Raw genomic sequence first — 21,057 nt, 5'->3', positions numbered from 1 at the left:
ATGCATTTGTTCCAGCCACTGATGTGTTTGTGAGATGCTGTTAAATGTTTGGTGTCATCTAAGATTTCAAGATTTCATACAAAGCAGTAAGCTCTGAGTAAGCAGCTAACACCTGCTCAGTTTATCACACACATTGGATGCTGTATGAGTTGACTTCTGATTTATGAAGATGAAATCAGCATTTTCTGTCACTTTTACCTCAGAACATTTGAGATGTACAGATCTATGCTATTATGTCTTTACTAGATTTTTATAATGGATTTATTTATGTGTCTCTGTTTTTGATGAGGCTTTCTGTTGTTCTTGCAGTTTCAACTCTAAACCTGTAGGGGTCACTGAACCTCCCTGATCACTAAATGAGCTCTGTGTGTCTCTCTTCATCTGCTTATCTGTTCAGGGCATCCTGGGTTCTGGCTTTGCCCTCAAAGTTCAGGAGCAACACCGACAGAAACATTTTGAGAAGAGACGTAACCCTGCAGCAGGCCTCATACAGGTATATACAATCTGTCAACAGTAGATAACAACATGGTATGTATTCTGTTATATAATAGGGCTTTCACACTTCCAGAAAACTCCTCAAATACTCCTGATATTACCAGGAGGAGCTGTACATGTATGTGTGAACGCAAACAGACACATTTTTCTCTCTGACTTCAACCTGAGATTCTTTTGACAGAGCCCCTAGTATTTTTTCTGCAGTAATTCTGAGTGGGCTGATGTAAGAACACAGCAGGATATAATCAGGAGAATTCACCTTGAGCCAATGGGAGGGGGGTTGATGTTTATATACTGTGACTGGAGTCAATGCATACATGGACATAATTAAATGGCTGCATTAGGTTTTCTGTTCGTCAGTATGTTGTTCTCTGCTCTTTTGTTGATATTGTCATTCGGTTGAACTACATGTAGCATTGATATAAAGGCAGATATTCTCAGTTATAGCATAGTATAGTGGACTCTGTTACTTCGTCCACTGTTTCCGCATTGTTCTTACCCCCCTCCCATCTGACAGGGATAGTCTCCCGCTGTGAGGTGCATGTGTGAACAGCCAGGTCGGGATAATTTCCGGAGCAGTCCTCCGGAAAACAGCTTAACTGAGATCATCTCTGTTTTTGTAATTTCATTTTGACAATATTGTTATTTTTCCATCCAGGGTGCTTGGAGGTTTTATGCCACCAACCTGTCCCGTACAGACCTGCTGTGCACTTGGGATTTTTACGAGCAGACTGTCGCTGTTCCCATGTACAGGTAAGTGATTACAACTTATTCCACTGTTTCAATGAACACTAGTTTCTACAGTGTTCTGAGAGGCTTCTATTGATCCATTTTCTAAGGCCTCATTTGTATTCTCTCCTGTGTTCATGACTTAAAAACAGGCAAGGAAACGTTTTTGACAGCTTCATCTTTATTATCTCTTTCATCTTTGACACGATTTGATAAAAAAAAATACATTTTTGGATCATTTCTTTAAAGATACAATATGTATAATTTTACACTGAAGTATCTAAATTAATTAAACATGGACTAAACCTATGTTATATTTTTTTTTTGTTGAGTACTTACATTGTCTCAAATATTTCCAAAAGTTATCAAAGCCAGAGAAATCTGTAATTTTTAAGTTATAATCAGTCTATTTGTAGTGGCGTCGGCCATGACGGACAAAACATGTTTATCGTTGCCGTGGATACACAGGATGTTACCATGGAAACATATGAGAAAGTTTGATAGTTTAGGTAAGACTTATAAAATGGATCAGCACATTGTCATTTAATCACTTCTCTTTCTTAGCCTCCATAGTCGTCCCATATCAAGTTCTGCAATCTGTCTTTAAAATTGTCAAGCTAAGTAGAAAAGTGAGCTGTCTGCGTGTCCTCATCTTCTTGTTGAATAAGATACTACAGCCTGCTGTGAACAGTGACACTCTGTTAGTTTACAGTGAATGACTATGGTGTTGGCAGCGACACCACAACCTCTTTGAAATGCTCTTCAAAATACAAACTACGCCAGCAACTACTTGTCAAATGAACCACCTACATGACAGTTCAGCTGAATGAATCAGCAAAAAAAAAAAAAAAAAAAAGCTGCTGACTTTCACAACAAAGATTTCTATGATGTGCCTGGAAGAAGAAGAAGAAGATCACTCTGTGTCTGTTTGGAAATGGCAACAAAGAACGTTCTGTCTTTCCAGATTAATTTGAGGTGAAAAGGTAATGACCTGCAGAATAGATAACTTCCAAATTAAATGGAATCAGCTTTGAAAATGCCCAGCAGCAAGATGTAACCTTTCAGCACTGAGTGGGTGAAAGTGACTCGACAGAATGACATGATGCTCTCTTTCTTTTCCCAGACTCATCCCGCCTCTGAATCAGCTGGACCTGCTGAGGAATCTGAAGGGAAAGTCATTCAGGTATCAAATCTCAAACACCATCAGCTACATACAAATGACTGTTTATAGACATTAGTCAGAATGAATAAGCTGATGATGATCACCTCATGATGACAAGAATGTTAATGTAACTGGAAGCTTTTTGCCTTTTGTAGCGAAAATGACATCACGATTCTCTTTATTGTTGTTGACCACCACTTATTTTATAAGACGTAGACAGATAAAGAAGGGGATGTTTACAAAGTGCTTTGACATGCAAGCAAAATAAGAACAAAACATGAGAACCAAACACACAAGAAAATCTCTGTAATCATTTATTCACCATTTATTTTTGGGCTGTTTTGCCTTTATTGGATAGGACAGTAGATAGAGAATGAAATCAGGAGAGAGAGTGGAGAATGGCATGCAGAAAAGGAGCCACAGGTTGGACTTCCACCCTGGCCGACCGCTTGAAAGGACTATGGCCTCCATGGGGCTCAACCTTACCGATAGACATGCTCTCTAATGCGAGTAAATCTGAATTTGAAACAAACTTATCCCTAAAAACACAGAGGGATGCTGAACATGATATACGTACAGTACAGTGGGATGCATGACTGACTTGTACTGTTGAACAGACGGTTTGTTCTGTCCTCACAGGAAGGAGTCTCAAACTGAAACCTCGCCCAGGTCTGTGATCTGAATGTTTCTTTTATCCATCGTCACCTCCCTTTGGCTTCTCTTCAATTCTGCTCTTAGCTGCTGCTGAGCCACTCTTCTTGAAGGAGTGTGTGCACACTTATATGTCTGTACGTGTGTTCGAGTGTGTGCGTTATCATGCGTATGTCCTGTATGTTACACATGGATGTGACTGTGTGTTGGGTGCCTCCTTCAAGAACGGTCTTGCTGCATTTGCTCACATGGTGCTCAAAGATCAGCTCACTTTGGCCTCACTCCTGACTCACAGCTTTATGAAATATTCACTCATAAGCTGTTCTTTGATCCTCTAGCTCTCAGCACCACCTTGTGAAGAAGTGACTCTGAACACTTTAAAGCCTTGCTTGAGTATTTATCACACTGTTTTTGACTTAAGAAACAAGTGAAATGAATGATATTGTAGTAACACTTTATCGTGACTAATCCCATTACATGCTAATTGCGTCTTTCGTTTAACTTTGTCAAGAAATGACCGACTTAAAAATGAAAACCATATTTTTTTTAAAGACATTAAGGTTGCAAATAACTATGACCATGGTAATGGTTACCATAAAGTGTTACTGGCACACAGTATGGCACACACTGCTGTTTCTGTGACTGTACCCACTGCTTTTTTTATCTTTTTGTGTCTCCTCTCCTGCCCACCACTCCAGTAATGAAAATGCACACAAAGACAGACTTTGCGGGTGCTGTCCGAGAACTATTAGGTATAGTTGCTGCACAGAAACTAACAACATGCACTGCAAGTCTGTGTGTCTCCTTACTCTCCTGTCTCTGCTCCCTCTTTAAACACAAGTACAGATAGCAAAATCCCAGAAAAGGGCAACAGACAACATTTCACAAAGTCTATCCAAGCAGCACTGTCAATAATGTCTACAAGACATGTTTGTTTACTGAACCCAACAGCTTATCTGCCCATAGCTTTCACCTGTTCCTCTGATGAAATGCAAATATATCTGTTTTTTTGCGCCCTGTCAGAGTTGATTTATGGTTTCTGTGTCGTTATGTCTTTATGCTGTTAATTTGCTTGCTGCCTTTTTTGCCTCTTCAGCCCTTATAAACTTCTGTTCAGCAGGCCAGGGTGTATACTGCTGACTACCTAACAATGCATTTCCTTTGACCGATTCTCGTGTAATCAGGCGGAGCAAACAGTATGATGGTGAATTATTTTGCATGATTTGTGTTCACTTTTTGCATAGAGCGAGACCACGGCTCCTCCTTTTGAGACTTGCAGTGTCACTTTGCTTCCCGTGCATGCTTGCTTGTAGCTTCCTGCTGCTTGCCTGACCCACTGAATGCTCCACTATGTTGGTATGTGGACATGGCTCCTTCTGCTGTAGGACATTGCCCATTTTGCGTTGCTGCTGAGGTAAGATTTAATATCATATTAGTGCTAAATAAAAAAATAAAAAATCACTTAAAACAACAAAGCAGTAGGAAAAGACATGAAGTTACAGATGATACATTTTGATCAGTTTGATGATGCTGTAACAAACCTGTTTTTACTTGGTTACATTTCCCTTCTCGTTACCTGCTGTCTGTAGTCGGAAGGCCAGTCTGAAGGACAAGGTGTTTCCCAGTCCCTCCAAGGCTCCCGTGGTCAAAGGGAAGGCCCAGTCTCCAGGGGCGGAGGACGGGGCTGAGGGAAGTCCCAACAAGGTCGCCAAGAGCTGGAGCTTCACAGAGAAGAACAGAACGCCAAAACACGCTTTCAAAGTCAGAGGCGGCCCCTCACGGCAAAACTCAGAGGGTGAGGGGACTCCACACAGGACAGAATGACACAAGACCACATCAATTATTCATTCTATTGACTTTTCAAGAACAGCACCAATTGCTTCTACTTTTGTTTCAGGGCCAGCTACTAGCTTATTATTCATTGCATTATAAATGGTCTGTGTTTGTTTCTATACTCACTAAACAATGTAAGGTGCAAATGGTCTGAGACAGCATGTAAACAATCATGAAACATGTAGGCCTAATTAAGATGAAAGACGTCTGTTTACTTTATTACCGAGAGTTAAATAAGAAGATCAAATCCTCTCAAGGCTTTATGGTTAATATGAAGCTATGATCCAGACAATTAGCTTAAAATCCACCTATTAGCAGCTTAACACTCACTCGTGAGTTAGCTAACTCACTAGTGACTAGCTAGTTAACGTATTGGTAACTAGTGGCTTTAACTTGTTACATCCTAAATCATCATAAATCATAATCATAAATACCCCAAATTGTAAACAGACTAAGCGATGATATGGCTTTTGTTAGCTTTGGCAGAGTGTTGCTTTGATTTGCTAAATCAAAGCATTTACAGTGTTTGCTAACTGCAGCATGTCTAACAGTAACTGCCTGTATGCTCACAAAAGGTATTTTAAATTTTGATAGTCACATAAATGACAAAGGCTTTTCACCCATGACACCATGGATGCTGAAAATACAAGAAATGTTTTTTTTTAACCGTGATTCTGCAAGCAGATATATGTTGTTGATATATGTTTCCTTTGCTAATGCTGTTTTAATATCTAATCTGTTTGCATGAATGTCACAAATAACTGTTTGTTAGTAGAGCTATATGTTGTAACTTATCTTGAAACAAAGTCAGAGATTTTCACGACACACTGAAGACAAAAAAAGTCTTCACTGTGACAACCATTGGTTTGTATGATAGTGTTCAGCCCAGCTGCATCCATATGTCATCCAGGCCACTGTATCACTATCAACAACTATACTTCTTCTCTTTCTCCATTTCTTTGCATTTTCGTTCAACAGTTTGAACCAGTTCTCATTAGTTGTTTTTCTTCTTCCGCCTCATGGCATGTTAAAGTGCTGATTGAAATGCAGGAGGAAGACTTTGGACTGAAGAGTTCTCCAGGTTAGACAAGTCATCATGACATGTCTTTAATTTAGATTTGAATATTGTACAGTGTTGTCTAGACTGTGTTTTACCATACGTGTTAAAGTTTTTACGATATGCAGCTTGTTAAGTGTAGGTGTAAGAGAGGAGATACCAGGCCTTTCAAACATGACAACATTATCCACAAGTTCCCATGTTTGGAAATGATTTGTCTGCCGCAGTCATCCTGCTAGGATCCATAACAAATCTTCTCCCATGTCTCTCCTTTCTCTCTCTTTGCAGCAATTGAAGGTTTAATAAGTAAGACATTGGGATATTTTGTTGGTTGGCTTTTGTGGGGGGAGGGAAATTTTCAAAAGACAAGTGACTGGTCTGAGATCCCTGCATGCTGAAATCTGCTGAGATTTGTTCACTTGACATGAACCCTTTTTTGATTTTTTTTCCTTCTATGAGTTCCCCCCTCTGATGATGGCGAAAGATTAAAGCATGACACTAGCTAAGCATGTAATGGTTTAAGTATTTATCAGGGTTGTAAAGAATGCCTTTAATCAGGGATAGTTAAAGTTAATAAGGGGTTCAAGTCAAGTGGTGCCAAGAGAATCCAAATCAACCCAGAGACAAAATGCACCAAAGACCTGCTTTAGGCTGCATGAAGAGACCTCACTTTCCCCACCAGATTCTGAGTAGCAGTGATACATGACCTCAATGCCTGTAGGCAATATGCTCGAATCCCATAGAAAAGTCTTCTGGCTATGCTTAAACTGTAACTTACAGTACTGATCTAGAGTGTCATTGGTGGTGGGAAGAGACCACTTATTCTAAACGGTTCAGGTAAAGCTGTGTCCCATCAACACTATCCTTCAATTCTGCACCAAGTCCTTGTTCCATATGTTTTTCCACAAAGCCCGCTCACTACGCTCACAAACTGGCTAACTGGCTTGAAACCAACTTGGTAATTGAATTTTTGCACCTTTTAAAGCTAAAAGCAAGAGCTCCGCATTGCTTCTGTTGCAGACCCTGTTCGTCATGCGCAAAAATGAAATATTCTTTAAGAGTGTCCTTGTCTTTGTTCTGTAGAGGCCAGCCTCCCAGGAGAGGAAATTGGTGATGATAAGAACTGCCACTGCGACTTTCTCACTCAAGAATTACCACCAGGCTTGAAGGTTACAATAAGGGCGATCTGGTAAGGCTTTGATTCAATACCTGTATTTTATAGCTCTGCAATACTTCACCTATGGAGACAAAAAAGGGCATGAACTTCTTATGCTAGCTATGTTTCACTGCTATCAATAATGCCTCATTGTCGACTTATTTGCTGAGATAGGAACATACAACAATGGCTAATACAAGTAAGCAACATTAGCAGTCATACAATCTGATAAAAAAAAGTGGGCCCACCATCATCAGGGGTCAAGGGACCCTGGGAAGGAGGAACCTGCAGCTTGTAATGGAGGTGAAATTAAATTAGCTAGATTTAGTTGGGTTCACAACCATGCACAGCAATTTAAGAATATTTAGGTGGACACTGGTGCTGAAGGAACCAAACCTTTCAGGCCTGGTTACCACAAGCAGGTAAGTATCAGGTTGCCTGGGGAGCGGTGGCTTCAGTATATGTAGAAGCGAAAACCCACGGCTATAGAAGGAATTGGAGGAGCTGTGATGAAGAACTTTGATTTGATCTCAATGAAGTTCTGACCCAAACTGGGGATGTGGTTAAGCAGTCAAAATAAGAAGAATACTTTCTTGATTGTTCCTATTTTTACCACTTTAATGGTGGCATTTAAAAAAGTATAGAGGCTTAGCAATGCATATGAACCCTCTCCTCCTAATATAGTAACTTTTTTTTGGTTGTTGGGGTTTTCAGAAAATGGCAAACACATAGCTTATAAATAGAACTCTATCAAACCTATGTCCACATTGTAAACACAGAACTGTCTCTGTGTCATGTTGCCTTTGTTTCACATGTAAAAATACCTTCTCCTTTCCTCAGCATCATGAGGTTTCTGGTGTCAAAGAGGAGATTCAAAGAGAGCCTGCGGCCTTACGACGTCATGGATGTGATAGAGCAATACTCTGCAGGTCACCTGGACATGCTGTCTCGCATTAAGAACCTGCAGTCCAGGCAAGTGCACGTTCACTGTACTGTATGTTTTTTTTTTAAATTTAAACCTGAGCCACACTCAGTGATAAACCTAACGTCTTAGAGCCTAAATATCAGTATTGATATGTTGTATACATTGAAGCATTTTAAGAGTGCGTTCTGTTCATCTGTACAGTTAGAATAAAAGTCATGATGTGATTTAGTTTGTGGATACACACATGTTGTGACACTCAAGTCATTGATTTGCCTGTTTCATTTGTCCAACTCCATGTGTTGTATTCAGCTCTTTAAATCTTTTACCTTTAAGATTTGACTAATTTCTTAATTCATGCGTTTTATATATACCATTGCTGTATAACTCACCTTGTCTTCAACAAGTCAGTTTAACTTTTCACAAATTAGCTCCCAACATTTGAATCCCCTCGAGGTCTGACATGCAGAATAAATATATTCCAACAGAGAAATAATGCACTTTTCATCCATGAAGCAAGTCAGACGCTCCGTATGTCTTGTGTGTGTGTGTGTGTGTTTGTGGAATATATTGAAACTTGTTCTCCATAGCTGATGTTCTTCCCTCGTTGCTTCATTTTGCATTGCACTCATATCGTCTCTGTGTGCCTTGCCAGGATAGATATGATTGTGGGGCCCCCTCCCCCATCAACACCTCGCCATAAGAAGTCCACTGAAGGTCCTAGGTTAGGTTAATAGACTGCACCTCTAGATGCTCTCTTTTACCAGCATTATGCTCCTTATGACACAGTAGATATATTATAGACGTTACATGCTACCTTTTTATTTGGATTGAAGGAACCCCTTTTGAGCTCAAGCCCCTTGACCTGCCTCATTAAACTGGATCAATCACACTGATATAATGTCATCATAACTCTCTCATGCATGGCGTCCCCTGTAGATATTTGGAAGACATTTTGAACCCTACATGTTGCAGTACCATGTCCCTACCACAAGGTGGAGGACCTGCAAAAAAAAAAAAAAAAAGTATCTCCTATCTCTTTTTGTTGTTGTTATTTAGAAAATCAGGAAATTATCAAATTAAAATAAGGCCCAAAAAAATATCAGATACTTTCATTTAGATGTCACTCATTTTAATTAACAATGCATGCTGTATTGCTAAATTAGCATTTTTTACGTCAGCTAAAAATGCATCCAATGGTGTATCAAAGAATATATTCTGCATTTTTGGCTTGCAGCCAGGTTATGCCATTCAATAGTCTCATGAAACAGTGCTCTGAAGTGGTCTTCAGATTTTCAGATTTCATTGTACAGTTGATAACTTATCGATTACCAGTGTCGACTTTGGTGGACAAAAGCACCTTTATTAGAAAATATGTTGGAGAAAATATTTGCACCATACTTGTTTGTTTCCACATGAAAACCTATGTTGTGATATCATAATAAACATGAGTGAAAGGGTTAATGATTTTGAGTTCAAGAAACACAATGTGCAACATTTTGAGGCTGTTGTTCAGTAACTTCAGTGCTTTTATCGCTTTTTTAACACAAGACAAGAAGAAATAAAAGTGAGAAATCGTTCATGCCGTTATAATGAGCCTTCATCGGGTCTGACTCAACAGGGGTTAAACAGTCATATTTGCTTGCTCTCATACTGGAGAGACAGAGGGAGAGTTCCCCCCGTAGGATGCAATGGAAATGAAGCATGAAGCACAACTAAAGCATGCAAGTGTTGCATTGTTGCCCGAGAAGAGATGTGCCCTCTGTTGTTTGATTAAAGCTGCCTGACTTCATAAAGCATGCGTTCACATCTTTCACCTGGAATCAATACTTCCTGTAGAAATGCTCGAGTGTTACACCGTCATTCATTCATTCATTCAAAACGGACTGTTGTGTCATCAACATAAGTGTCATCTTCACCACATTTCCAGTAATTCACTTAATGGCATCATGAGCTTTTCTAAATTTCATCAAAATCCTAGAGTGTGTTTTAATTCCAGATATTAATTTCCTCAAATACTAGAGTTGACCAGATAGTTGGTAAAGGTCCTAAACCTGAAGGAGATGCGGCGGAGGACCCGAGCATGATGGGACGTCTGGTCAAAGTCGAAAAGCAGGTAAGGATGTTCGTTAAAGGTCGATAGAAGTTCTATAAATCGCATGACTGTTATTTTATATTTCTGCTGAGGGAATATCTTTAAATCCTTCACAAACGTCCAGTTTGACTGGATTCTGAATAGTTTACTTACCAGTGGTGAAAGACAAAGATCACTTGAATCTTTAACAAGTTATTCTGCTTTAACACAGTTTACTCAAATATCTAATTGGATACAAAGTGGGGGATTTTCTTTAAAGCTTGAATATCAACTTTAAAGTAACATCACAATTTCTTTCTTTCTTATTCCTGTCCAGATCTTGTGTACTCTATCCCAGGAACACCAGATGAGAATACACATTTTATCAATGTTTGATTTTCATCCTTGAGTCTACTTGAACTCTAGGATCATTTGATTAAAACTTGGTGGTCAAAGATTAATGTCCTGTACTGTACGTCCCATTCTTGTGAATGTGATATCTCATTAATTCCTGAGATTTTATTACATCAGGTTAACTTTTATTCTTTCTGTCTGGGAGAACCAATTGGAAAAGGTCTATTAATAACCACACGCTCTGCAGAGTTGCAGAGAAAGACACAGATTGTATTCTCCATTCTAGCTCAAAGTTAACGCTGTGATTCTTTTGGAGACAAATATGTTGGAAGTGAAGTGCTCCTTGCACAGACGGTAATTCTAGCTTCCTCCCTGCAGGTGATCTGTATGGACAGGAAACTCGACTTTCTGGTCAACGTGTATGTGCAGCGTATGGGCATCCCTCGCTCAGAAACAGAGGCCTTTTTCAACTCCAAAGAGCCGTATCCAGCTCCGCCTTACCACAGCCCCGAGGAGAGCAAGCTAGAAAAGGAGGATAAAGAGGAGGTGAAGCAAGAAAAGGAGGTGAAGACATGCTCACCTGCAGATGTCCCATGCTCTGATGGGTCGTTGGAAAAGAGAGATCCTTTGCTGGGTCGGTCTGTGGTGATTTCAGTGGGTACTCCTTCTGGCAGCCACAGCCGGCCCTCTACCTCCTGGCAGCACCAGCTGCAGCACCCCCTCAGCCAGCCTGCCTGGAACAGCAGCGTGGCCAACACCCCATCACCAGTCGGTGGCAACGGCGATCATTCGCCCACCCTGTTCCGCCTACCCCCTCCGCCTGCTCCGGTACACGACCGATCCTCCTCCGGTCAGGGCGGCAGTGGCAGAGAGAGCTCCCAGAGCAGGAGGCGCCACAGAAGGCAGAGGTGTCAGCAGGATGCCACCGCTGTGGAGAGCGACACGTCTCTGTCCATCCCGTCTGTCGACCACGAGGAGCTAGAGCGCTCCTTCAGCGGCTTCAGCATCTCGCAGGCCAAGGAGGACTTCTTTGGGCCCTCGTTCTTTGCGGGGTCAGGAGGTGGAGCCGCAGCGGGGACTGAGGCGGCAGCCGGACCTGCACTCTGTGCCAGGGTCAGACCCTTCATAGCGGAGGGGGAATCAGACACAGACTCTGACCTGTACGCTCCCTCCCCTCTGTCCTTTACCGGGGAGGTGTCAGGTGGAGAGAGGGCGTGGCCGGGGCTGAAGTAGGTCAGGGAGGACTGCTCTGCCTTGGTGAGAGGCTCACGCTGAAAGAGACCAACGCTTCAGGTCAGGAGAGAAGACCTCGTAGCCAACTGACTGTTTTTGCGGACGACGCTATACCAGACCATTTAAGGAGAAATGAATGGTCATGAATAGCTGTTTATAACTGAAGATGGTACAAATATGTCCTCAAAAAACAAAGGGGGTTGTCCTTTGTCACCTTTTATTGTTTGTGATGTGACACTTTACAGGAGATGCTTTATATTGATTTGCACTGTATCCATCAATGTCTTGATTTCATAGAAAATGGCTTTTTAGGAACATTTCTTTATTACTAAGTAAACAGTTTTGTTGCATTAAGTCGTGAAGAAAGGAACACAAGAGTGTGAGAAAATTATTTATGACACTTTCAATTAGCATTTGACTTATACTTTGTGTATGGGAAAATCACCCGAGTGCATTTCAACACTTCTTCTGTTACACACTGACCACTTAAAATACAATAAAAAAAGAGAGTTAGCCATGCAGAACTGTTAAAGTCCTCTCACGTGGTTAGCATAGTGTCTTGTTAACTTCTTTACCTTTGAATGACTTGAGGTGTTATGATGCCAAAACCGTAGCTTTGATAATCAATTAGATTCTTGCAGAATAATAAAAAAGTCACGCTTGCCTTCCAGGAATAATAAAAAATCAGCATTTTGTTTCACTGGATACGACAGAAAAACTCCCCTCAAAATTAACAAAGCAGTGAACCTGCTGCATGGCATGTTAAACTGTTGATTTTAAGGACTTTGTGATTCAGGCTACAAAACCAGACAAAAATCCCACAAGTGTTTTCTTTCTCTACAGACAGACAGGGCGTTGAATAAAATATGAAAAAGATGCGTGCATGAATGTTTTCAAGCTACAATACGTTCATTTCTTTATACGGCTTTGCTTGAAATCTGATTATGTATATGCAGACAGAGCCCACTCATTTCAGTGGCTTTACTTTCTGTCCATAAATTATGTTTACTTTATTACAGACTCAAATGATTACTATGGAAACAATATGGGCTGCGATGGAGACGAGCTCATTTTTTTTAAGATCACAAAAACAGGAAATGTTCACGTTGTATTGAGCAAATCGTGCAACACTTGATAATCGGGAACAAAAGGTATTCGGCCTGCGATGCATAGTTCAGTCATTTAGAAATATCTGCTGCTTTGTCAGTCCTGCACTAAATGAGGAAATGCAATAAAAGCAAGCAAGGCAATCAAGAACCATTCTTTAGAAACATGATGATGGCCTTTTTCACACCCGACTCCATTGTTTTTTAAGTAATCAAATCAGTCATTAGATATATCTCAAAAGAGAAGTGCAAGTACATTTCCAAGTCTTATATAGGAGATTCTGTGGCCGCGGAGCAGTCGTTAGGGGTTACATGTTCAGGCCACTGATAATACTAAAAGCATGGGATCTATAGGGGCATTTGAAGCATGAACAGTTCTTGTTAAAAACTAACCCTGAGTCATAGCGAAACAACCACAACATTTGAACTTTATCGCCCCACAGTAAACATCAATCAGTAGACCGTTCACACCAGATCCATAACTCATATTTTCCATGAGAGAAGAACAAAACCCTGCTGGCATGTTTTCTACGAGCCAAATGAAACGGACGTGTTGGGTTTTACATGACACAGTAGCTCTTAGTTCAACACCATCATGTAACTGCACCTTCTTCTTCTTCAGTAATAAAACTTTGTACATCACTGAAAATCATCAACCAGGTGGTGTCTCATTTTTTTTACAATGAACTTTAAGATGTTTTGTTTTTTAAATAAGACTGTGACAGGTTCATCAGATGAGTGGTGTAATAATGACCCCGAGGCACTAGATGGCAATACAGAGCTTCACATAGCTATCTATCTATCTAGCTATCTATATGTCTATCTGAGTCCCCCTTACAATTGGCAACTCTTTAAAAAGTGTTACTGGTGAAGCTTTCAAAAAACATTTTGAACCATGGCTGCAGGGAATTTCTTTGATTCGGCCACAAGAGCGTCAGAGAGAACAAGCTCACTGTGTCTTCAAGCTGAAGGGGTGCATCCGAGATGCAAAGTGTCTACACAGTCTGACAGTAGACATTTCGTTCTCTCCGTGCTGTATCCTGTTAGGACCTACTGTTCAGTAGGCTGATATGTGTTCCTACTTTGTCTGATTCATTCAGTGTGTGAGTGGCGTCATTAGCCCGCCTCAGGTTATTAACACTCCAACTCCAATAATAAACTTCTCAGTTAAACAATCTAACAGTTTAACATTTGAAAGGCACGTTACCTGAACCGGCCACATCCACCATCATGTCCTCGCTTGTTTTGATTTGGAGGCGCATGTGAAGTGACGTTTTACATTTACTTTCACAAAGCATTGTGGGTGTAGGATGCATCCAAACCATACTGCACAAAACCTGGAAGTTAGTATCCATCCTGACATGTTCAGTCTACTGAGGTGGACCCAAAAAAAAAAGCCCACTGAATGACCATGAGGGTTCAGTCTACTGAAAAGTCGGCAAACCAACTGTGGCTCTTTGGAAAGGACTTTGGTGTTGGACGTGGTTGAGATCAGGGCTCTCTGCTGGATTGTGGAGATCTTCAGAACCAAATTTGAAATATAATTTCATCCTGGGCATCACTCAAAAAATGGCATCCCCTAAAAAGCTGCAGAAAAAAGCTCAAAGGGCACCTCTTTTAAATTAAGCTGTATGTCAAGATTTTTGCCTTACGCAAACTATAATCCTTATATATATATATATATAATCTGAGCGAAGCGACAAACAAATGGTCTGCATGCCCATGCATATTTGGCTGCATATTTGGCTGTATAGCATTAATTAAGCTATTAACCATTTTTACATCAGCACAAAGCTGATTTATTCATTGCTGTATCCTGACACATTTTATTTAACAACCTACCACCTCAGCCTAATGTCAATGAAATAGTAAGGGAGCGTTTTCACAGCACATGCTCAACCTGAGGTCAGCCAATTTGTTAAGTGTTGTGTTGTGACGCCTGGATTTCAGTTGAAAGGGTGATACGAATAGAAATTGATTGGCTCATTAATAAAAGTCAGATGACGGCGTCACAGCACATAGAGCTTATTTACTCTCCACAGCACCTGGGGAATAGCAAACGTCTTGACCACCTAAAGCTCAGACCGTGAGACAAACAACCTGCAGAGAATTGAATCTATGCTGCGGTGAAAACGTGCATGTAATTATGATCTAGCCAGATTGGAAAATGCAAGTTCAAGACCCACGGTTTTGCCTGGAATCACATTTTATGCTGGAAAATATTAACATGACACTCAAATGAATTAGCTCTATTAAGGGGTGTCCTCTGTGGCGCCATTTTTCAGGAGTTATTTGTAGGGTTTCTGCACGTGATGTGTATTCAAAGATGAGAAATTTGTGTTTAAACAGCATCATTAGACAGAGGTTGGACATTGACCCTTTGGGTGATGAATGATAAGACCCCAACAATCAATGAAGCCATTACCGATCTGACTGTTACGAGGGAGCTGTCGGAAGAGAGGCCCAAAAACAAATGGACTGTATGCATTTGGTAATGGTATGTGTGCTAACATGTTTCACCACTGAGTGCACTGACAGGAATGCAATAAAAAAGCAGCTCACCCAGCGGCCTCATCGTGCACATTTGCATTTTTCTTTTCATCTCTTTAGAAGAACAAATGTCTCTGACGCCTTCTGAGTTGTACTGAATGTACGAGTACCTTCATGCTGTTTCTTCAAATAAGACGAGATCAAATGTAAAGCTGTTGTTTGCTTTTAAATGACTTTTCTGAGAGCATGAAATGACTCTGTGTCCTTGGCAGCAGCTGTGTTTGTGTATAGGGCTGCCTTTGTCGTCTGCATGTAAACATTTTATTTATATATATTGTTAGTTAACATTGGCAAAATGCTATCGATGGACACCAAGGGCAAACACAGTTGACCTTCCGTTCTCTGTCTGTAACACACATAAACACACAGAGACAGGTCCATAATCATGACAGAGATGGGGATAAATGGTTGTGTGAATAACATTGGGGAACATATATCATAATTTAGATTAATTACACGTGTCTGTCAGACGTGGTTAAAACTTAAACCTTTTAAATGTCAAGCTCTGTGTGCTTGGAACATATCAGGACAGAAACATGTGAAACTTCTGGACTTTCTCAGGCAAGGAGAGCTAATTGCACCAGAATAAGAGTGGATGCTCCATCTTTGAGGATGTAGATAAAGGAATGTTTGGAGAGACTGACTTACATCGCCCAGAACTCAGTTTTCCCCCGTTTACACATTAACACTTTAAATGGAGTTTCTGAAAATCATCACACTGGAAGGAATTTTCCAAAAAGTGTGTTTGCAGTGACCTAAACACAATTTGCGTGTAAGAAAAGAAAAAACAACTTTTTCAAATATACCCTCCCACATGTGGACTACAGCTTGCTTCCTCCCCTTTTATCTCCCTTCACTTTGATTGCTGTCACCAGTTTCACATGTGTCCAATCACCCCAAGTTTATTCAGTGTCTTTATGTGTTCCCTTCCTTGACAGTTCATCATATATTCAATCTAAAGCTGCTTCTCAAGGTCCAAGTTGATTTTCTTTGTGGTTCTTGTGTTTTTTCCCTTGAAGAACTTTGATTTTTTTTTCCCTTTGGATTTTGAGTTTTATCAATGGATTGGTGAATCTTTTATTTTGTGGATTTCCCCTTATGGTTTCTGAAATGATGTCGAGGCTTCAGCTTCCCCCTCTGATTCTGACTCTCACAACCAATACATAATGTTAGAGCTGCACTTACCTGATTGTCCCATGGTTGTGTGTGGCGCCAGTGATGTAATTCAGACTCTTTCTTTTGTCTCGTTTTTTTATTGTCATAAAGGTTTATTTTTTCTGGGAGTTTGCCTGGATGCCTGACAAGTCTGTCATTTTAGAGGTCAAAAAGCTCCATCAACACTTGTAATATGAAGGTTCGTGACACAAATGAAGGCTGAAGCCGCAACACGTCGGTCTAATTTGTTAACAAAGTTGATCTTCATAACTTCATAGTGTTGCTGGAGCTTTTTGACCTCTTCAAGCCTTTCACTCTTCATGCACCTTGGTAGTCGTTAAAGTTGTGCCAGAAAAATCCAGCTCTGCTTCCCCTGATCTTTGATATCGTATACCTGCTTTTTTACTACTAAAATTTCCAGATGCCTAAAGATAAAGATAAAGATTTTATCAAACTGCAATCCCAGCACTCTTTGAATTAATCCTAGAGGTGAGGTCCCTGAGCCAAACTAAAATGAAAGCAGTCCTGGTGGCCTCTCTTGACCCTATTGGCTAGACGTCTGATATTACTTTGTTCAGAATCATCTTCCCCCCCTCCCAAGAGGTTTGGATAAGAGATGTCCTTCATTTTAGTTAATTGAATTAAACACACACAGCCGGGGGATATGGCTACCTTCTTTTTCTTTCAGATAAAGCAACCCAAGTTTGGACCATGTTGAGATATTGCAGTTTCAGAGAGTACCTCGGTGAAGACGGCGACTGTTGGTTATTTTTCTTGTTTGTACTCATTTCCTTTGTAATCTTTGTAATCAACTATAATTCGGTATTACGATATATATGATACGTTATTATTTATTCTCCCTTTGGGCGGCTGTGGCTCATTTGGTAGAGTCAGTCATCTCTCAACGGGAAGATCGCAGACCAGCTCCTGCAGTTATGTGACACTTAACCCCAAGTTGCTCCTGCTGCTTCGTCAGCAGTGTGTGAATGTGTATGAACGTAATTAGTAAATATACTGATGGACACTTTACATGCAGCTTCTGCGATCAGTGTGTGAATTTGTAGGTATGAAATGTTGTGTGAAAGTGCTTTGAGTAGTCAGAAGACTAGAAAAGTCTATTTACAATCTTAGAATCTAGACTTAATGATGAAAGAAAAATAAAAAACATGTAAAAGCATGAAAGCTAAAACAAATCTTTAACGAGGAAAAGTGATGTGAAATGAGGATCGCTATATTCAAATTCTGGGTCAGCGTTATGAGAAAACCTGGACAAATCTATTTATTGGTTCCTCCTGTAGAAAGTCACCCCACTAATCCTATTGAGTGCACAAAGCTTATCATTTATCATCAGACAATTACTGAAATGGATTGATGTTGATTCCCTCCGGGCTCCTGCTGGAAGGAAGTCTACTCATCCATTCATCAGATGGACATGAGGATAGTGTAATTTTATTAATGTCTTTGACCTCACAGGAGGAATTAGCTTCATATACTAGATATTAGACAGTACAGTACTAAGTCTGTTTGTGTGTTTGCATGTGACAACATTTAGAAAAAGTAACCAATTAGATTACTGTATATGTAGTAATTTTTCTAATTAGTCTCATACAGTATAAACTGAGATTGCATGAGCTTGAAACAGGTAACATAACCAAAGCCATGCTGTGATTACATAAACAAAATGCACTGATGGATTATGTGCTGCAGATTTATCAAAATTACCCATGAAATAAAAACACTTCTGTGCAGAGCTGGGTATTTTCCACAACTTCACAATTTAATTCGAATTCCATTTTTTGAGTCATGATTCAATTCAATATTGATCAATGTGCTTACATATTGATTTAATAATACGCATAGATGACTCATCAACATACCTTCTGTTATTTGTTAAATAATTATGTGTGCATTGTTTGTTTTGGTTAGAACAAACTGACTCAAAAATGTATTTTATTGTTGCATCATTCTTTAATAAACAAAGAATAAAACATAAAAGTACAGTATGTGGAAGTAAGGCAACACCCACAGTGCCCCCACTGGAGAGGGGCGTTATTACAACGGAAATATTCGATCTCAGGATGTCGCTGAATCGATATTTAACTGGGAAAAAAATTACTGCAAAACAAAAACTGGACCACCTGTTACAAATCTAAAATTTCCTCTTTTTTGTTTTGTCTTGTTTTAAAGCAAGAATCAAATGTTCAATTTACTAAAAATACTGTGTTTCAAACAAAACTTCATCTAAACTAGATATACAACAAAATATCTCAATAATGATCACAATATATTATTAAATGTAAAAATTATGATGCATTCAACATAAATTAAACCATGTCTCACTTCCACTCTTCTTCAGACCTATCTTGTTATTATAACTCTGCAGGTGGTGTAATTCCACCCCTGTCCACCAGATAGCGCCATACTCTCCTACCATTTGTCAGTCACCTGATAAAGCTCCGCCCAGCACACCTGTGACTTGTTACCTCAATCAGCTCCACAGTTTAAATGTCAGCCTCCTCCCTCTCCTGCATCACTGTGAGTTTGAAGACATTAATGATCTGTGACTGGCCTGTCGGACTTCCCCTTGTTGGATTATTTTGCCACTTTGGACTACCTTCATGTTGGGAAATGTAAATCTACTCATTGAAATATACCTGCACCACAAGTGTTTGTATTTGGCTCCTTTTCTCTGCTGTCAATACCTTACCTGAGCTGTGACATATCTAATCAGTCCAAAAACACTTTGTGTCTGAAGGTGACTCATTTCTTTGTTTTCTTTAAGCCTACAGGAGCAAGATTAGGCTGCAGAAAAAACTGGAAAAACAATGCTAATGAGGGAGAAATGGAAAAAATAATTTCTGAACGACCAGAGAACAATAGTTGGATTCTAGGCCTACTATACCATACTTTAGATTTTGATGTTTTCATTGCTCATGCAGACACAGTATGCATTACTGCTATATAAAGTATCCCTACATGTCTATTTCACGATGATATATTTACAAGCTTTTAGTGTCTTTAATGGTATTCATAACGCCAGGGCCGCTTCTGTGGGATTAATACAAAAGGAGGGTTGCACGGAAGAGGAAGGTGGGAGGCTGAAATTGAAAAAATGACTGCAGACCCTGATAAATAAATAGTCCTTGACTCGCCCACAGAAGATTTCCTTTGAATACAGAATTGACAATCTTTGAGGAGTGACGTGGGTTTACAGGATGTTAGCGAATCCCTCGTCTGTGATCTATGACAAGGCAAGAGCATTTATAAAACGTTTTGTAAGCTTTTTATTTAATCTGCTCCTCCTTTGTGAGCCAGTGAAGTTTCCTTCCTGAGTTCAAGGAAACCAAGAAAAGCTTTCACTTCTCAGTAAACAACTTCAGAAATACAACAGAGAAGAGCCCTGACTGAAATCCCTTCAAATAAAAAAAGAAGCTTCACACGAGTAATCCTAAACCTGTCTGAGAATATGAGTTATTCATAAGAAACATTTATACCATCAAATATGGAAAACATGCTTGTAGTTTTAAATTGATTTGATTCACAAAATTGATAATCTAAATGTATAATTTATTAACTTTAAAGTAAGTATGTGGGCATTTTTTTCAGCAGAAATCCAGTATATCCTGTGTAAATGTCTCTGAGTCACGACTTGTTAAAAATGAGTGAGAAGCTCGAGTCCCGCTGGCTGTTTTGTTGTGAGAGCCATGTTTACATCAGGGAAGGACAATTTTGTCTGCTGCATGCAAACTCGAGTGGAGGGGGTTTGGAGGTGTGTCGCTGGACGAGAGCGGAGACTTTGGTGGGGCAGAAGTATCTCCAAAAAGCAGGTTGTTTTGAGTTCATGCTGGTGCTCAAGGGTGACATCTACTGGATCAAAAAGTTGCACATTTTTCCTTTAAGGTGTTGAATTTCTGAGGTCAGTTTTTGCAGTTTTACAGTTTCTGGCTGCTTTAACTTTTAGGGCCTAAATTAAACATGTCCCCCCTTTAGATCTTGTCATTTAATGAACAGGGACAGAGGCTCTTACTACGAGTTACTTTTAACATTAAAACCAGTAATTGAAGTTGACAGATCTTGGTTTCATAGTAACTGAGAGCAGCTGTTCATGCCTGGCTGAAATTTCCGGAACGTTTCATGAATTAAAGATTGGTCATAGATGCTGATTTAGATTATGAATAACAACCTGATACTGAATACTCTGTTGGTTTATTTGAGCCTCACTAGCTGGACTTCCTCTTTTACTTTCTGCTCTGTGACTTCATTTTATTGACTTCTATAAAATCTAACATCAAGAAAGGATAGAAACATCTGGTTTATTGTTATGTTGTAACATTGACTACTTTTAAAAATATAACTTCTAATACCTCTACACTCTTTCCACTGCCACTCTTTTTCCTCTCAATACAAGATTCACACTCGCTTGCCTCAGTTTAAATGAATGGAGATATAACAGAAATAAGCCAAACAATAGGAAGAGTTATAGAGTTTATTAAAGTTGCTCAGAGTTGCCCAATAAATCCCTCTCAGCGAAACAAACAATGAATAATTGAACTCTAAGCAAACAAATAATAATCGAAAAG

At 39.8% G+C, this 21,057-nt stretch overlaps 1 protein-coding gene across 10 annotated transcripts in view; it reads left to right on the top strand.

Annotated features, from left to right (window-relative positions):
- Positions 1-13,424, top strand: part of LOC109985579 (potassium voltage-gated channel subfamily KQT member 2) — a 28,254-nt gene extending 14,830 nt beyond the window's left edge. Inside the window, exons 7-19 of one of the 10 annotated variants that reach the window (XM_065961129.1) lie at positions 398-493; positions 1,154-1,248; positions 2,348-2,407; positions 3,026-3,055; positions 3,736-3,789; positions 4,627-4,832; positions 5,904-5,951; positions 6,216-6,233; positions 7,011-7,116; positions 7,924-8,055; positions 8,661-8,729; positions 10,028-10,121; positions 10,812-13,424. In XM_065961129.1, the coding sequence (XP_065817201.1) occupies positions 398-493; positions 1,154-1,248; positions 2,348-2,407; positions 3,026-3,055; positions 3,736-3,789; positions 4,627-4,832; positions 5,904-5,951; positions 6,216-6,233; positions 7,011-7,116; positions 7,924-8,055; positions 8,661-8,729; positions 10,028-10,121; positions 10,812-11,666 (1,863 nt within the window). In that variant the 3' untranslated portion in view covers positions 11,667-13,424. The remainder of the gene's footprint in view (positions 1-397; positions 494-1,153; positions 1,249-2,347; positions 2,408-3,025; positions 3,056-3,735; positions 3,790-4,626; positions 4,833-5,903; positions 5,952-6,215; positions 6,234-7,010; positions 7,117-7,923; positions 8,056-8,660; positions 8,730-10,027; positions 10,122-10,811) is intronic. The other 9 variants (XM_065961130.1, XM_065961132.1, XM_065961131.1 and 6 more) reach the window with 9 other exon arrangements.
- Positions 13,425-21,057: the final 7,633 nt, after the last annotated feature.

This window comes from Labrus bergylta, chromosome 12 (assembly GCF_963930695.1).
Source record: "Labrus bergylta chromosome 12, fLabBer1.1, whole genome shotgun sequence".
Classification (NCBI taxonomy): Eukaryota; Metazoa; Chordata; class Actinopteri; order Labriformes; family Labridae; genus Labrus; species Labrus bergylta.
Note: the sequence above shows the minus strand (reverse complement) of the source record. Positions and strands in the feature narration are given on the sequence as shown.